Source organism: Rhodnius prolixus, unplaced genomic scaffold (assembly GCF_049639745.1).
Source record: "Rhodnius prolixus isolate KJV_2025 unplaced genomic scaffold, Rpr scaffold_1, whole genome shotgun sequence".
NCBI lineage: Eukaryota > Metazoa > Arthropoda > Insecta > Hemiptera > Reduviidae > Rhodnius > Rhodnius prolixus.
Window position 1 is genome coordinate 6792748 of NW_027411581.1, and position 17391 is coordinate 6810138.

The 17391-nt window shown below is 37.8% G+C and overlaps 1 protein-coding gene across 2 annotated transcripts in view; it reads left to right on the forward strand.

Moving 5' to 3' along the window:
• Window positions 1-16983, forward strand: part of LOC141453354 (uncharacterized) — a 171723-nt gene extending 154740 nt beyond the window's left edge. For both annotated transcript variants that reach the window (XM_074126451.1, XM_074126440.1), the window contains 8 exons: window positions 7641-10045; window positions 10134-10214; window positions 10858-10971; window positions 12497-12683; window positions 12966-13147; window positions 13798-13926; window positions 14877-14988; window positions 16065-16983. In XM_074126451.1, the coding sequence (XP_073982552.1) occupies window positions 8021-10045; window positions 10134-10214; window positions 10858-10971; window positions 12497-12683; window positions 12966-13147; window positions 13798-13926; window positions 14877-14988; window positions 16065-16327 (3093 nt within the window). In that variant the 5' untranslated portion in view covers window positions 7641-8020 and the 3' untranslated portion in view covers window positions 16328-16983. The remainder of the gene's footprint in view (window positions 1-7640; window positions 10046-10133; window positions 10215-10857; window positions 10972-12496; window positions 12684-12965; window positions 13148-13797; window positions 13927-14876; window positions 14989-16064) is intronic.
• The last annotated feature ends 408 nt before the right edge of the window (window positions 16984-17391 follow it).

Below are 17391 nucleotides of genomic sequence, written 5' to 3' on the forward strand. Positions count from 1 at the left end.
ACCCCACAGCTCTATTCCATGGGTTTCAAAATAGTAGTATAAATCAGGCTTTTGTTGTCCAGAGAGAGTTTTGATCTATCGTCTAAGAGTCTTTTAAGTAATCGATAGCGTCTGTTTAGTTCTGTTCTTTTAAGTCTAGTGTGGGGGTTCCAAGAAAGTCTTCGGTCTAAGTAAAGCCCAAGTCAACTCTTGTTAAATTTAAGTAAATATCTATAATAACTTTTAATGTAAAACAATACCGTGCAAAAATATAATTTGTAACCCAATCCTGATTCTCAGTATAAGCCAATTGGAAAACCCATCTTTTATTTAGATATTTACGGATGAACTAAATAAATATTGAAAATGAGGTTTAGGTTGGTAGTACTGGATAAGTTTATTGGCATCCCTGTCTGGTTACATATTTTCATCCAACATCTGAGATTTCGACTTCACTTACTTAATCATCTCGTACTAAACTTGCTGACTGAGTGAGACACCTTGGAGCTATGTGAAATGCTAGCCTTTCAGCCCTTATTTGAAGAGGCTTTATACGCTGTCCCGTGGAGATCTAACAAAAGAAACGTGTCTTTCATACAAAGCCTCAGGTTTTCTCTTACGTCGTAAATCTGTCTGATCTCCAAGTATTCAAAGGTCTTATTTGCTAGGTAGGGATTGCTAGAACGATCAGACAAGAAGAAAGAATTTGTTTTTGTCTCTTCGAGTCACAGTTCGCAATGTGAATCATTAAATAAAATCTCGGTTACCATGGCGACTGACTCTCATCATTTTCAACAGTAAACAGTAAAAAACGAAGCCAGATAAAACAGATCATATTGCGCACTTTTTTTCTTTTTCTTTTTTTTTTTTTTTTTTTTTTTTTTTGGCGCATCGACGACCATGGTCATTAGCGCCCCTAGAGCTGTGTTCTTTTCTCGAACTAGGATGGCACATGTCTCTCCACCCGATTAGCGTCCTACCAATATCTCACCAGTGAGGCATGGCGGAGCCCCGGGTAATCCGACCTAGGTCCACACTACCCTTCATAAGTTATCGGTCCAGCCGACAAGAGGGAGTGCGGGTACCCAGTAGTGCCATCCTCTTCCTACCCAACTCATTTGTCTCATCTCAGTTTTATTCACCACCTAAAGGCTATTTGCATTTATATCCTTAACCAAACTATCCTAGCTATCAGTTTTGAAACTTTGGGGTGTAGTACTCTTATAAATATTCCTACACCCCTTACAATACACTAAGCCTAGCAATATGTACAATATATACACTCACTTATACCTACATTCTTCTTAATTAAAACATTCATGCTTATAAATACATTTACGCTTATAAATACACTCTCGCTGATAAATACACTCACGCTGATAAATACACTCACGCTGATAAATACACTCACGCTGATAAATACACTCACGCTGATAAATACTCTCACGCTGATAAATACATTCATGACTACTATACATTCATACATCGTCCATCCAGAGGGGAGAGTACTCGATATTCCTCTCCCCTTTTGTTAAACTAACCTATTAGCTAACCTAACTATTAGATAACCTAATCCTAAATTTTATGATAAAGTTGAATTTTCTTCAAAAATGCAAATAGCCTTTTTTTGTGGGAAGACCCTATTTCTAGCACTGCACGCAAATCATCTGGCAGACCTGCTTGAGCTCTATGTTGACGCAGGGTCTGGCACTCTTCCAACACATGTGCCACAGTCAGCCTTTCATTGCACCATGAGCACCTAGGTCTTCTAGCCCCAATGAGAAGATGCCCATGGGTCACTCGAGTGTGTCCAATCCTCAGCCTCGTAATTATTACCGATTCTCGCCGCGGGAGATTCTCAGCTGCTGAACGTTGCACCCGTGGTTCAATATCTTTCAATTTTTCATTTACGTAGTCCCACTGATGCTGCCATTTTCTAATTATGTTTTCTTTAATGTGAGCTTTTAGATCAGTGGGTCGAACAGGGATGACACTTTGTATTTGATTAGAGGCGGCACTTCTTGCCGCCTGATCCGCCTTTTCGTTCCCAGATACGCCAATGTGGCCTGGCACCCATGCGAATGTCACCCTCTGTCCATATGTGCGTAGTTGGTGCAACATATTATTGATATTAATAATCATTGGATCAGCTGAGAATATATCCCGGAGAGCCATCAAAGTACTTAAGGAATCTGACAATATTAATACTTTATTATACTTCTTTTCAATAATTAATTTCAGGGCCTGGCAAATCGCGTACACTTCTGCCGTGAATACTGTGGCGTATGGAGGGAGTGTCCACTGCAGGGTAACGCCCTCCGTGTACACGGCACATCCTACACCATTGTCTATCTTCGACCCATCTGTGAAGATAGGTCGGTGATCGTAGTAATAATTTAAGATCTCAAATAATTTCTGTCGATAGACAATGGGAGATGTTTCGTTTTTCTTACATATTGTCAGATCCAAACGGGCGCAAGCAGGAGTCATTAGCCAGGGAGGGGAGTTGCTAAATCCCCACCCCTCTACAGGACAAAATTCCAGACTCGCCGATTCCATGAGGCGTTTAGCTCTAACACCTAGGGGCTGCGTCCGCGTACTTTGTTGTCGAAATTCTTCATCGGATTGGCTCTCGAATATGGAGTGAAACAAAGGGTGTGATGTTTTTCCCCATATTCCGGCGACATAGCACTGTACTAGCTGTTCTCTTCTTAGCTGAGGTGGTAACATCCCTGATTCAACGTAGAGGCTCTGAAGAGGACTGGTACGAAAGGCGCCAGTAATCAACCTTATTCCTTCATTGTAAACATTGTCAAGTATCTTAAGGCGAGATTTGCGCGCAGAGCTATACACTGGTGCACCATATTCTAACTTGGATCGGGTGATACATGTAAATATACGTTTTAGAATTTCGTATTCTGTTCCCCATTTATAACTCGATAGAAATTTCAATACATCAAGGGTCTTCTTTGCTTTAAAGTTAGTTGACTGCAGATGCTCTTGCCATGACAAACTTGAATCAAATGTTAGGCCCAAAAAACGAGTACTTTCTTTATATTCTATAGGTGTGCTGTCCAGGTATAAAGTGGGTGGACTATGCTCGTGCCTTAGTCTACAGAAATGTACGCACACCGTTTTGGTTCTGGAAAATTGGAACCCGTTTCTAGAAGCCTCGGCAGCCACTCTGTTTATTGCCTCTTGTAGGGTTTCCCCAACCTCGGTTATGTTGTTTCCTGAAAGGTATATGGCGAGGTCATCTACATATAGTGAAACCTGTAGGGGGTCCCCTACGGCTTCTGCTAGACAATTTACCGCCACTATAAACAGTGTAACGCTTAATACTGATCCCTGGGGTATGCCATTCTCTAAGACTTTTGGGGCCGAAAAGACTGATCCTAGGCGAACTCGAATTCTCCGTAGCTCTAGGAAGCTATTTATAAACATGGGCAAATTTCCCCTTAGACCCCACTCGTGACACTTCCGCAGTATCGCATGCCGCCAAGTAGTGTCATATGCCTTCTCGAGGTCAAAGAACACGGCCAGAACGTGTTCTCTTCTCATGAAGGCATTTTGAAGATATATCTCAAGGCGGCTCGCTTGATCCAACGTAGATCTATATCTGCGGAATCCTGCTTGATACTGGCTGTAAAGCCCTCTGGTTTCTAACACGTGTACTAATCTATTATTAATCATTGCCTCGAGGACTTTACTCAAGCAGGAGGTCAACGAGATGGGTCTGTAACTTGAGGGGACGTTGGGGTCTTTACCCTCCTTGGGGATCGGTATAACGATTGATTCCCGCCAGCAGTCAGGATACTGGCCTGTTTCCCATATGCGGTTGTACAGCCAAAGAAGCTGTTCCTTACTGAACGAGTTCAAGTTCTTCAACATGGCATATGGGATCCCATCCAGACCTGGTGAGGTATCCTTTGTTTTCCTTAGGGCATTTTCTAGTTCGTGTATTGTTAGCGGGACATTGTAGTTTTCTATAGTGGCGGTGTTAAAGTCGAGTGGCTGTAGCTCTAATTCATTTTTCCGACTAAGAAATCGAGCAGAGTACGCCTGTGAACTTGACACTTCGGCAAAGTGCACAGCTAGATACTCCGCCACTTCTCTCGGCTCAGTGACGATTGCATTTCCTCGAAGAAGGGTTGGCACTGACGGGGTCTTACGTACACCAGAGAGGGTTTTAACTTTATTCCAGACCTCCTTTAATGTCGTAGATGTGGATATCGTAGACACATAGGAGGCTAGGGTTTCTTTTTTAGCATTTCTAATAATTCCCCTCTCTCTGGCTCTTAACCTCTTAAAATTTATTAAATTTCCTTCCGTTGGGTACCTTTTAAATCTGTTAAAGGCCCGTTTTTTCATTGCATTAGCAACTTTACACTCCCGGGTCCACCAAGGAACGGGGGTTCTTTTAATTCTCCCACCGACCTTCGGCACAGACCCATCAGCAGCGAGCACCAACGCTTCAGTGAAATACTTCGTATCAGTGGTGACATCTCCTGAAAAGGCTGGTGTCACCACTCTGGCTGAATATTCGGGCCAGTTTGCCCTCCTAGTGTCGTATCTTACAGGAGTGATATAGTCGTACTTGGAGATAGAGGTGCTTATCATTAACGGGAAGTGGTCACTCTGATATAATTCGTCTAAGGTGTTCCAATCCAAATGTACTGCTAGTGAGGGAGATGCTATGGACAGGTCGATTGCACTAAAAGAACCTGACGCTACATTGAAATGTGTTGCGCCTCCATCGTTGAGAAGAATTAGGTTATTATTATCAATTATTTCTTCAAGGGTCCTGCCTCGCGAGTCGCTCGTAGCTGAACCCCATACTGCATTATGGGAGTTGAAGTCTCCCATTATCAACACAGGAGCGGGCAGCTGCGAAAGCAGGTCCTCCAGGTCTCTCCTCCGCCAATAAATATCAGGTAAGTAGATACTTACTAGAGTAACCTGCATGGGTGTTACTATACGCACGGCTACAGCTTGGAGGTTTGAATTTAGGGTTAGCCGTCTGCTAGAGATGTTATCTCGTACACAAACGGCAACACCGCCATGTGCCCTTCCACCAGGGGCTGGTTGCACCTCCTTAGTATGGGAGATATATCCAGGGATTCGAAAAGGTTGCCCTGGACGCAACTTCGTTTCTTGAATAGCAATGCCAAAAGGATTATGTCGTGTCAGTATTCGTCGTAGTCCTTCCAAATTATTAATTAAGCCCCTCATATTCCATTGAATAATGGATTCATGCATTTTGGTAGTTAGGAGTAACCACTTCTGACCAGGAACTATTAAGGAAAGGATTTTTGATAATTTTAAAAAGATTTTTTATTTTCGAGTATTTAAAAACTAATATACAAATATTTCTACATTTAGATCTACGAGTGATATTTACAGGCTCTTCTATATACAAACTAAAACTATTTACATATACTTTACTATATACACATTTTACAGATATTAAACACTTATTATACGAGTAGGGCTTACACATAATTTTAATTACTTGGACGACGTTTTCCGTCGAGTTTTGCCTTTCGACCTACCGTTTCTTTTAGTAGTCGGCGGGCGTTCGGAAATCTGTCCACTTTCAGACTCGGACATATCAAGGTCCGATCCTATTAAAGAGTCAGTAGGTTGTGAACATACTGCTTCTTCTTTTTCTTTCTTCTTTGGGGAGCGCTGAGGGCGACTTACTAGTTGCCAGGCATCCACCAAAGAGGTAGTAATAGTTTGAGGTGGGACAAATCCCACCTTTGTTTCCACCCCACTAGTGGATGGGGGTGGTGTAGCCAGCCTTAAGGCTGGTTTTTCCCTTTCGGGAGGGATTATTTTTGGTGGTGGGGTCTCACCCACCTCAATTATTTTTTCCTTTAAGGCCGGAAAAGGCCCAAATATCGGAGTTGGGTTTATCGGAATCATTGCCGGTGTTTTTGTCACTTTTTTAGCAAAGGAGATTTCCGGAGTGATGTAATACTTTGATTCCACGATGGACTTTGCTTCGTGGTAGGGCAGCTGTTGAAGGGTCTTTATCTTTTGAATTTCCTTCTCCTTAATTAGAACAGGACAACTTGGTGATCTTGCATTGTGGTCTCCTTTACAGTTCACACATACAGGCGGAGGTGTACATTCACCTTCGTGCTGCTGCTTTCCGCAAACGCATACTTGTTCTGTTGCTTTACACCTCAAAGAGGTGTGTCCAAACAGTTGGCACCTGTAGCACCGCAAAGGAGAAGGGATATAGGGCCTTACTTTTAATTTGTAAAATGCTGCCTCGATCATACTTGGTGGTTTCGGCTTGTTAAAGGTGAGTACAAGGGAGGCTGTATCGACTAATTCCTCCCCTTGACGCCTCTTGATCCTGCGTACATCGATAACCCCTTCTTGAACGAGACCTTCCTTAATGTCCTCTATGGAACTGTTGAGGAAGTCTCTACATGTGATGACCCCTTGAGAACTATTTAGTTTTACGTGGGGGCTCACAATAACTTCGATTTCCCCGAATTTAGTTGTGTTTTCTAAAATCTTTGCTTGGGCACGGGTTTCGGCTTCAATGCATATTGAGCCGTCACCCTGCTTTTTGATACTCTTTACTTTTCCCAAGATGCCTTTGATTATTTTGTTCAGCTTAAACGAGCACGTTTGGCTGAAGCTTCCTTCCTGTGCGGTCTGCTTTACCAGATAATAACGTGCCCAGTTGTCTTCTTCTAGGTTCAAAAAGAATGTTCTATCCGTTTTCTTTTCGGATCTTCTATCTAAGTTGCCTCCCCTGGCTTTCTTCCTTGGCGGGGAAGAAGGGTTAAATGGTTGCAATACTTGCACAGTAGATTTTTCTATTTTGTTCTTTAATAGTCACACTCAATGGTAACAATGGTGTGTAAACTAGAAACTAGTTCATTGCGGTTGTACCGTTTGGTCTTAATGGTATAATGTAAACTTTTTTGAGGCTACAGTTGAAAACAATTACAGTAGCTCCATCTGATGAAGGCTCTATTTTAACAGCTGAAAACAATTCATCTTCTAGAAAAATGAAAAAAAAATGGAACAAGTTATCTATATAAGGGCAAAAGGGTCACAACTCATATTTGCAACTCGAATAAAAAAAATACTTTGCTTAATACATCGGACACTGTTGGCTTGCTGAAGGGCAGACTAGCTAAGCATTATAATTGGCCAATAAATATTGCTAGGTATGTTAGTTTCTTATTGCAAATGGGCTTATAGGAAAGGGAAGTAAAGTAAAGGAAAGTAATACCTATCTTCTAAGGCAGGCTTTACGTCCAACTAGCAAATTAGGTGTCATGGACGGTGCCGGCTAGCAGTCGTACTTTATATTAAATTCTTTTATTAACCATTAAATAAAATCCAAGGCCTAGACCGGAGAGAATCGAACTCAGTACCACAGTATATCACAGTTTGGAGGGCCTCGCCTCTAACCGTTCTAACGTGACGTATAGTGCAGCCAATGCGTATCTTCATAGTATCGTTCGTTCAGAAGAAGAAGAATGAGAAATCGCACAATCTTTGCCGGAAAAAATGTGTACTATACATTCATTAGATGTAAGGACATTAAATACTTACTACCCTCAAATTTCCTGGGATTTGTTCTTTGAATTCTTTCAAGTCTTAAAAAGTGATTTATTGCTTTGTTTCAGGAAAGGGTGCCGAATCTCAAAAAGAAAATGAAGAGGAAGGTGAGCACTACAAGCCGAGACGGTGGAGTTCGATTGGAAATGGCCCTTACAGCAAGGTTGTGTCCGCGGTGGACAGCCGTGAACTGAAACCGGAAGAAAGTGTAGCTTTTGTAATTTCTCTTCAAGAAAAGAAAAATGTTAAAAGTAAACCACTAGAGGATAAAGATCTCAACGAAGAAGTGACCAAGTATGAACTGGGCGAAAAATATGATAAAGTTACACAGAGAGCATTGTTGAAACGAAATCGAAAACGAGACAGATATGTGCTAGAGGCGGAAAGTACACGCAAAAGGCGAAGAAATCAAGGGGTTTCCTATCCGACCACAGGATTGCCGCATACTATGTCCTACAATTTGTATAATCACTTTCGGCCATTAGAACAGGACGTACCGCAGGATGCTATAATCCCGTTTTTGGATTTCGGCAGGAAATTACCTAAAGGAGTGGCTACTACAAGTGGTATTAACTCTATCGAAGGATCGTCTACACCTCGAGGTGATCTGACTGGCTCTACTGAAGAAATTGAAGACGAGGAAAACTTGTTTCATGAAGATATGGATGTGACAGTAACGAGAAAAGCCATAGAAAGGAATGCAGCACCTAGAGGACCAGTGGTACAGCAAAGACAGCCTCTGTTCACAGCGTACTTCAAGAGAGCGCCTAATGAAACAAGTGAAAATCCTCCATCGTCCCCCATTGGTTCTTCGCCTGCTGTACAAAATGAAACTCAATCGACTTCTCCAAGTAAAAGTAAGGGAACCGAACCGAATTCAGATTTACAGTCGAACGAGAGTGGTATTAAAGAGCATGCCGTCCTGTCACCTAACTATGGACTAAAACTAAATAAATCAGAGAGTTCTGAAGTTCAAATGGCTGAAGTTCAAAATATTACTGAAATAGAACAAAAATCAGCGAAACTTGTAGCTGAAAGCACTAGCCTGCCAGAAAGTAACAAAACAGTCTTACCGAATCCAAATCCTACTGCCCGCATATTGTCTACAGCAGTGGTCACATCGGTCTCTGTGAAGGAATCGTTAAGATATCCTCGAATAAGATCGAATTATTCCACAAACCACGAGAATGTGCAGCGAAATAATGGCTCTTTGAAGACTGAAATTATGTCGTTAAATCAGAATGTAACCAGCAGTTCTAATGAAACACACCAGAGTGATAACAGAACCTTAAGGTTTGATTTAAATCATTTCAATAATAACAATAGAAGGAAATTGTACACAACACTTCGACCAAAAACAACCACATACCGGCCAGTAACATTTCGAAGTACTTTTAGGAGAAACGGAAGCTATATTCCAGCCGCAGTTGTGCACGTAGTATCCACACCACCTAGTTATATAGAAGTACCAAAGATAATCTCGCAGAAACCGCAGTTTGCAGCCGCCAGTCGAACAATACCAACCCAGAAAGTACCAGAAACTGCTAAAACAGCCTCCACAACGACGGAAGAATCAAGAACAACTTCTAGATCTGCTGCTGTACAACCAGAAATCTTGGCAGCTTCAGAACTTACGCATGCACTTCCGCCGAGTGCGACATCCTTTCTGGTAACTCTGCCACCTTCTAGCGCTCTATCCTCCACGACCTCTCAGGTGGTCACAGAGGAGCCAGCGACAACCTCAACACAACCACCATCTGCCCATCCAGGCCATGTGGAAATCACTTCAGCATCTTCCCCAATATCTTCACAATCACCAGTCCCTTTAATTACATCGCAAGCAAATTTTCCTACACAAGAAGACGCTAGAGATATAACCGCAACACAATTATTAACAAGTACTAAATCCACTACAGCTCAGACAACCTCTTCCTCGTCAACTATAATGACAACTACAGAACCAGCCGTGATAACTACAGAACCAGAAGTGACAAGTACAGAACCAGAAGTGATAAGAACAGAACCAGAAGTGATAAGTACAGAAATTCCAGTTTTTCCAACTGTTCAGCAGGCCTCTGAAACTCATCCAACACTTCTAGATACCGAACAGCCAACCGTAGCCATGGATGACACTATATCTTCCATCCAACCTATAAGTATCAAACCAATTAAAACTGACCTCCCACATTTTGATGTTATCGAAGAAATTTTACTTCCATCGTCAACAGCGAGACCATCAGTAGTTGTTGATGAGAAAAATGTTAACATGAGTAGAAAACCCGGGGTCACTTGGTTATATAATCAGCGAAATGGAAGTGTTGTAAGGACGAATTCAGTGGCCGATGTTGGGGTTGTTTACCAGGATTCATCGCTTGGTTTGGCTACCTATATTCTGGCTGGACTTGGATTGATACCGTTGTTGTTGGGAATTGTCGTCTTAGTTCGCCAGCTTTTGCTGAAGAGTAAGAAAAAGGTAATCCTGTTTGTCCTACTTTGATTTTGTGAAAATAAAATTTGATACTATAAATTCCAGGATATAATGCAATTGTTATTGTTTACAGGTGTTAGATGAATCTGAATATTCATCAGAATATAATAGATCTCCTCTGCCGACTAAACTACCCAGAGTGCCTGCGCATATCGTTAGTATTTGCTAATTTAATAGCGCATAGTAGGGTATTTTTGATTTAAACAAAAACATTTATCTGGTGGGTCAGTAAACTGTGTTAAATCTAGAAATTTAGTTAACCACAATTTGTTGGAAATTAACCATAATTTACAAGCCACATTATGCGCGAAATGGATAAGATTTCTAGTGTGTTTTATGTATCGCTTATTCGACGATACACTAAGGCAAGACTCACTAATGCATGATATTGCTCCGCAATTACATTTCTCTCTAATTCTATAATTTTGAACTACCATGCAACAAGAGAGCTTACTTGTTTTCTCCCTTACAAGTTCAATTTCGCTGAGATATAATCGTCAAATATTTGCTTAATCATACGAACTTATTGAAGAGCCAAGTTTTAGAAACCCTTCTAGTTCCTCTAAAATATGTTTGATTGCTTATTAACATTATTTAGTTGCAAATAATTTACTAAATCTCGAAGTACTCGTAATTAAAACTTTTGAATATTTGAGTAATAGAAGTTCAAATATTTTAAAAGAAGACAAGAAATAGTTTGACACTTTTTATACGTAACCTAGATCATTAAACTAAACAGTAATTAATACTATAGTCAAAAACCAAATTTATTGATTTAATTTTTTTGTTTTATATAGAACTGGGAAGAAAATAAGACCACTCCTGCTTCAGTGATCCAGCCAACAAAATGGGAATTTCCTAGAGATAAACTGAGACTACAGACTGTTCTTGGGCAAGGAAACTTTGGACAGGTATTTAATAATAACTCTTAAATTAACTTAGATTAAGAAAAATGTTTAGTTCGAAGTTTTAGGGTTTATTAAAGTTTGTTAATAATTCTTCCCTTTAAAAACTAAATAAAATAATAATCTTCTTACATTTTACCAGCTGCATAAATAACTATTTAAATTTACCACGTTTTTCTCGATAACCATATCAGAGGTTACTTTAAACTTGCCATTCCTTAACGTGAAACCTTCTGATAACACTACGTATTAGTGTTAAACCTCAGTTCGTGTATACGTTTCCATAATAACTCTAGTAATCATCTAAACCTTTTTTTTTTGTTATAGTGAAAAGATATTTTTAGAATATCTCTGGGGAAAATAAAGATGTTTGTTTATAGTGCCATCTAAGTAGGCCTATGTCCTGTTTTGAAGGTGTGGCACCTGATAATTATCATTATCATTTATTTAATAAGAATCGGAAAGTGCCAAATAGGTACGTTAATCGCTGTGAACAAAATCCTTACAAATGTAAGGTATAGGGTTCATTTTCAGCCTGCTTGGCACAACTGCAACCGTTGAAAGGATATTCTTTCTCACTAACGAATAACTTGTCAGAAGAATGAGGTAGGTTGGATGAATCAATAGTAAAAGCTAAAATGAATAGTAAACTTAGTAATTCTGAGTACTGAGTTCTTCGACTGAACTGAATAATTAAAAAAAAAGTCCAGTTAATGACGAATGCCAACATCTTTTTAATAACGTATTATGACCCAGTATTTCTATCTTTTAAAGGAAAAAAATATTAACTTGTAATTTTTCTAGCGGTTTCTGGCTTACAAAACAAAATTTATTGCAACGAAGTGTGCATTTAAAATTATCACTGGCTGTTCGTTAAGTTTGGAAGTATTCCTGTAGTAGTTTAGTATCTAGCCTGTCATAAGCCTGTTTTTTCAATAGTCGGTGATGGCTACTGTAGTACGTAGGTTTTCTAAATGTGTGTCGTCCTTTCAAAAAAGTCTTTTATGGTGATAACTCCCGTCACTCAATGGATTTGATTGTAGTGGATGAACCATAGTGCCCCAAGGCTGTACACCACTTTATTGTGGAAAACATGCAGCTTATTTAGTACAGGGCTTACAAGGTTCATGCATTCGGTGCAAGCGTAAGCCAGTAAAGGTTAGAATATACGTATGTAGATATGTTCTAGAGTTTATAGCAATGAAGTTTCACAATCTCTAGTTGGGTGTAAGACTAACTAGAAATGATTACTACAAAATTGTAGTTATTTGGGAACTAGACCGCTATTAAACCTTTTCAATTATAGGCAAACACCTTAAGAGCATTCTCAAAGATTTGAACGTACATACTCTGAAAATTGTCTCGGTTTGAGAAAAACATGTTAAGTCTAGTTTTACGTGTTTTTTTTCATGAAAATGCATTTAACTTTCATGTATATATTCTAATTATCCAAGAATACTCAATGTTTGTAGAAAATTTATCATTTACAAGTAATCGATTGTGAAAATTTCATTTTCTCTGGTGTTTTTAGGTGTGGAAAGCGGAAGCAGATGATATCTGTGATCATGAAGGTTTAACAAGACTTGTAGCTGTGAAGACTGTGAAAGAAGGGGCCAGTCCCCGAGAGAAAGAAGATCTACTTCGTGAGTTGGGAATCATGCAAGAACTAGGAGCACATCCTAACGTAGTTACTTTACTTGGCTGTTGTACTGAAAAAGGTATGGTCGACTGAAAAAAAATGTTATGTGTATTTTTTTGGGCACCCTATGTAGTTTAGGTTGATCAGGTCTGGAATGTTATCCTTCCCTTGGCTTGTTGTTTCGAGAAGGATAGTAAAGCAATTTATCGTCCCTCACTCAATATTATCGCTTATCACTTCCATTCCAGAATTAACTCTTAAACAATAGATGTGAAGGTAACAAAACGGAAAAGAAAAAACTTGAGTTTACTGATAATCTCACTTTCATATTCAATCAACTAAAATATTTTTTGCTTTCCAGAGCCATATCTTCTGATAATGGAGTATGTGATGTATGGAAAACTTCTGGCATTCCTGAGGGAACACAGAACCAGAGCACATTACTTTAACTTTTCTGATCTGTCATCAGCGCTTAATTCCAGAGATCTTACAGTATTTTCTTATTGTGTAGCGAGAGGCATGGAATATTTAGTTAGTAAAGGGGTAAGTTAGTTTTTAAATAATTATATCCTCATTTTTTAATTAATTTTAGATTCTCATTTTAACTCTTGACTGAATCAAACACAATACAATCGCATCAATTCGGATTTAGACGAAAACACTCGCCAGAACACCAACTTAAACTAGTTACAGATTACATCGTACTCAACTTCGAGAACACAATGTACAAGGCAGCTGTATTTCTTGATGTAGCTTTTGCCTTCGACATTGTTTGGCACTCTGGACTGCTATACCAACTTAGAAACCCTTATCAGACTATATTACTTATTTTATATAATCATTTCTTCAAGACGGAACATACCGGGTAAGACTTAACGGCAGATTCTTGCTGGACTTTCTCAAGGAGACAGTCATGAGTCTCCTCTACTCTTCAATTCCAGAACTTTTTCAAAATAAAGTACTAAGAATTGCAGTGAACTCCCCATGGTTTACTAGGAACACAAAGAGAACTCAATAAAGATTGAAACCAAAATTTTATCAAGATCTTTAAAGAACTGAACTCCATTCGGAATATGTATCAATATATGTACAGCTCTCAGTGTGACTGGCACATATTTAATTCGTAAATACATATGTAATAAATTTCTAATTTTAAATGTAAATTTTTATAATTAATTTATTGTTTATTATAGATAATACACAGGGACTTGGCTGCCAGAAATGTACTAGTTGATCACAATAAACTTTGTAAAATTGCCGACTTTGGAATGTCAAGAAATGTTAGAGATACTGGACAAATATATGAACAACGTCCAAATAGGGTATGCATTTATTCAATATTTGTTTTTTATTAAAAATATTTGTTGGTCTTCTTCTCCTAATTTAAAAAACTTCTTTAAAATCGTTTCCCATAGTTTGTAACCAGTTTCAACCTTCTATATTTGTCACTAATAAGTAGAAGCTTCTTCTCTTAACTCCTATTTCGTTAAAGGGTCTGTTCCAGAACTTTATATCAATACAAGTACATAATAATACTCCAGGGTTGATTTTCAACTAATAAATAAAGTCTTTATGGTACGCCAAAGGATCAAAATGTTATTCCATTTTGTTTGGAAGTAATTTTCCGAGTTCAGCATTGCTTCTGACCAATATCTTTCTTCCAAAGAAGGATCAGTTTATTCAATTCCAGTGTTTTATGGGTATTAGTGTGAATGTGAAATAGAGAGATTGAATTGTGAATTAAGCCCATCAGGCATAGAAATGTAAAGATTGTTGGTTGGTTTATTTCTTAAGTAATGGTAAATTAGTATTATTAAGTATTAAGCTTAAACATTATAATTTTACATGTTAAACTTGCTTTTACAAATTAAAGTTCTAGCAGTTAATTGGCTACCGGAATCATTAAGTAGGGGTGATTAAAAGACATGTCCATGACTTACCTCTTGATTTATTTTAAACGGAATAATAGTATTGATCTAAGAAGATCTAGGGGCCCTGATTATACCGACCATGCACCTGTGGGTGGTCACCTGTCAACCTGAAGGTAATTCTTCAGGCACAGTGTCAAGTAGTGCAAGATTAATGGAGGGTCCCTAGAGTTATGTGGTTCATTATCTCAGGAAATACCTACGATTTTTTGTTTTTTTAATTTTTATTTTTATTAAAGTTAAACCATTCTAAGTTAGCCTTCCAAGTCCTCCTAAATTCTTCATACTTTCATGAATAACTTCTAATAATAATTAGAATATTAAAGATAAATGTTGCTTTATAGGGAGCTTTGCCTATTAGATGGATGGCACCAGAATCACTTCATTACAGCCATTTTACTCATAGTTCAGATGTGTGGAGTTTTGGAATACTATTATGGGAAATAATAACACTTGGTAAGTGAAGTTAAAATATATATTTATAAATAATAACATCAGATATTTTGTGACACATTGACTTACAAATTTTATATTTACTTGTAACTCAACCTAAGGATAGTATATTTCACCATAAATGACAAAATTTGTTTATGTAATTATTAATTTCTAACAGGTTATCAAACTTTATCAAGGACAACTTTTTCTTTTTTATTAATTGTAAATTAGTTTTTTTGTTCCAGTTACGATGGATATTATCGTATATTTTTACTTATTTACTAGCGGATAACTATTTAGCTGCCTTATCTATCTCTTTTAGTTTATTTATGTATTTCATTTGTATCAGCCGTGAGGTCTTCTTAAGCTTGAGGAAACTGACGACCCTAAAAGAAGGGAAATGAGTTAGCCATTCCTTCAGAGATCGTAATATCCTAGCACACAAGTGTAGCCCTTATAAAGAGAAACGTCCAAAAATCCACTTTCAGAGATGGTTGCTTACCAACCAGCTATTGTGCGCATGTACAGATTTTCTGTTAGTCACAAAGAAAAAGAACTTCTTATTCTCTCGGTACATCCTTTGGGCCGTCGTAAGTATAGAAGTACCGCTTCAGTTTTATTTCGCCTATTGATCTCTCTGTAGTCTCTACTGTCCCACAGAGAAGACATGGGTTTTCCTTTTGGACGATTTCCTTAAAGCCTAGCTACTCTATTCTGCAAATATGCTCTAACCATTTTAGATGTCTCTCTTTCTAGTAACTTCCGAGACTGGTCGCTCCCCTTGTCTTCTTTCTAAGGAAGTCTCGCAAGTTTTCTGAGAATTGTCCAACTACACTGCTTAATAGAGTTTTGAAGGAATTCTCTAGGTTTTGAATAGTGGGTAGCTTTGGCATCTCTTTTAAAATTTTGGTTTTTCTTGTCAGAATTGTATTGCATGAAAAACATCGTTGGCCATATAGATTAATGATGCCGCTAGTACGCATTAAAGGTTTTGTTTTTTTTTTTTATGTTTTATGATGGTGTAATCTTTTAGAATTGCGCGAATTTCAACAGAAAACACTGACTTGTACTTTTATACACTTTTATTTAAATCCTAGGTTCCACGCCGTACAACACAATGGGAGCTAGAGAGGTTATGAGACAAGTACGAGAAGGTTATCGTTTAGAAAAACCAAAGCATTGTAAACATGAATTCTATAAAGTGGTGACTAAATGTTGGCATAGTGATCCAACAAAAAGGCCATCATTTACAGAATTAAAACAAGATATTGGCAACCTCCTTGGTGATAAAGAATCAGAAGGTGGATATGTGGATTTGGAAGCGCTGGCCGAAGAGATGTGCGATCAACAAGGGCATTGATCAATTAATAATAAAGTTTGTAGTTTTTTTGTACTTGAAAAAAAAAAAGAAAAAATATTTATTGAATTTTTAATTTAAAAAGAAAATGTAAAAAAATTGTTTTGAGCAAAAGACCCTCAGTAGTACTTGAAACTGGTTACAAAAACAATTTCTACTTCTAACAACTTTGTTATTAAAATTTTTGGCCAATTATTTTAATCAATATTTTCTAACGTACATTAAATGTAACTCTTTTTTTTGCATCATTTCATGTTTTATAATAAGTATAAGCACAATAGCATTCCAAAGATTAGATTAATTTTTATTTCTCAAACAATAAACTGAATTCATTTGGTTATTATTGAAAATTAATTTAAATAAATTCACGGTTTATTTTTTTTTTTTTTTTGTTATTTAATAAAAATATTCCATTAATAATTTTAAATATCCTAGCATTATATAAACAGAAATGTATAAATTTATTTTCTAAAACTGAGATATTGTGGGGGAAAAAACAAAAATTTATTATTCTAGTCTAAATGAGAGTGTGGTAAAGAAAGAAAAGAAAGATCTTTAATTGATAATTATAAATATAAAATGGAAATGAACAGTATTTTGTGTTTCATGTCGTTGTGTAAAATAGTTTTATATTAATAAATTGTATATTATTACTTTAATGCTGTGTTTTATCTTCTTTATATTTGTTTATTATTATTATTATTCAATTGGTGAAGGCTTATTCCAGATAGGTTTTAATTCTTAATAAGAAGAAAACAGAATTACAAGATTTTCAATGCTCCTGCCCAACCGTTGTCGATAGGCAGCTGGATACCAGCGAGGGGTTGAAATACCACGTAAACTAGTTATACTAGCGGAAAAATCTGAGCCGGGCATTTACCTTAAAGTTAATACTGGAAAAAAAGACGTTTATTACTTTGAGTTCTACTCTTTGGGGTACAGAAATAAGGATGCCCACAAAGAAGACCTACCACCAAGCTTCTGTAGAAAATGTAGTGAGTGACATAAGCGTCGCCGGAAACCTAGACATTGACCAAAAGTTTTGGAAAATAGATTGCTAGCCCTCG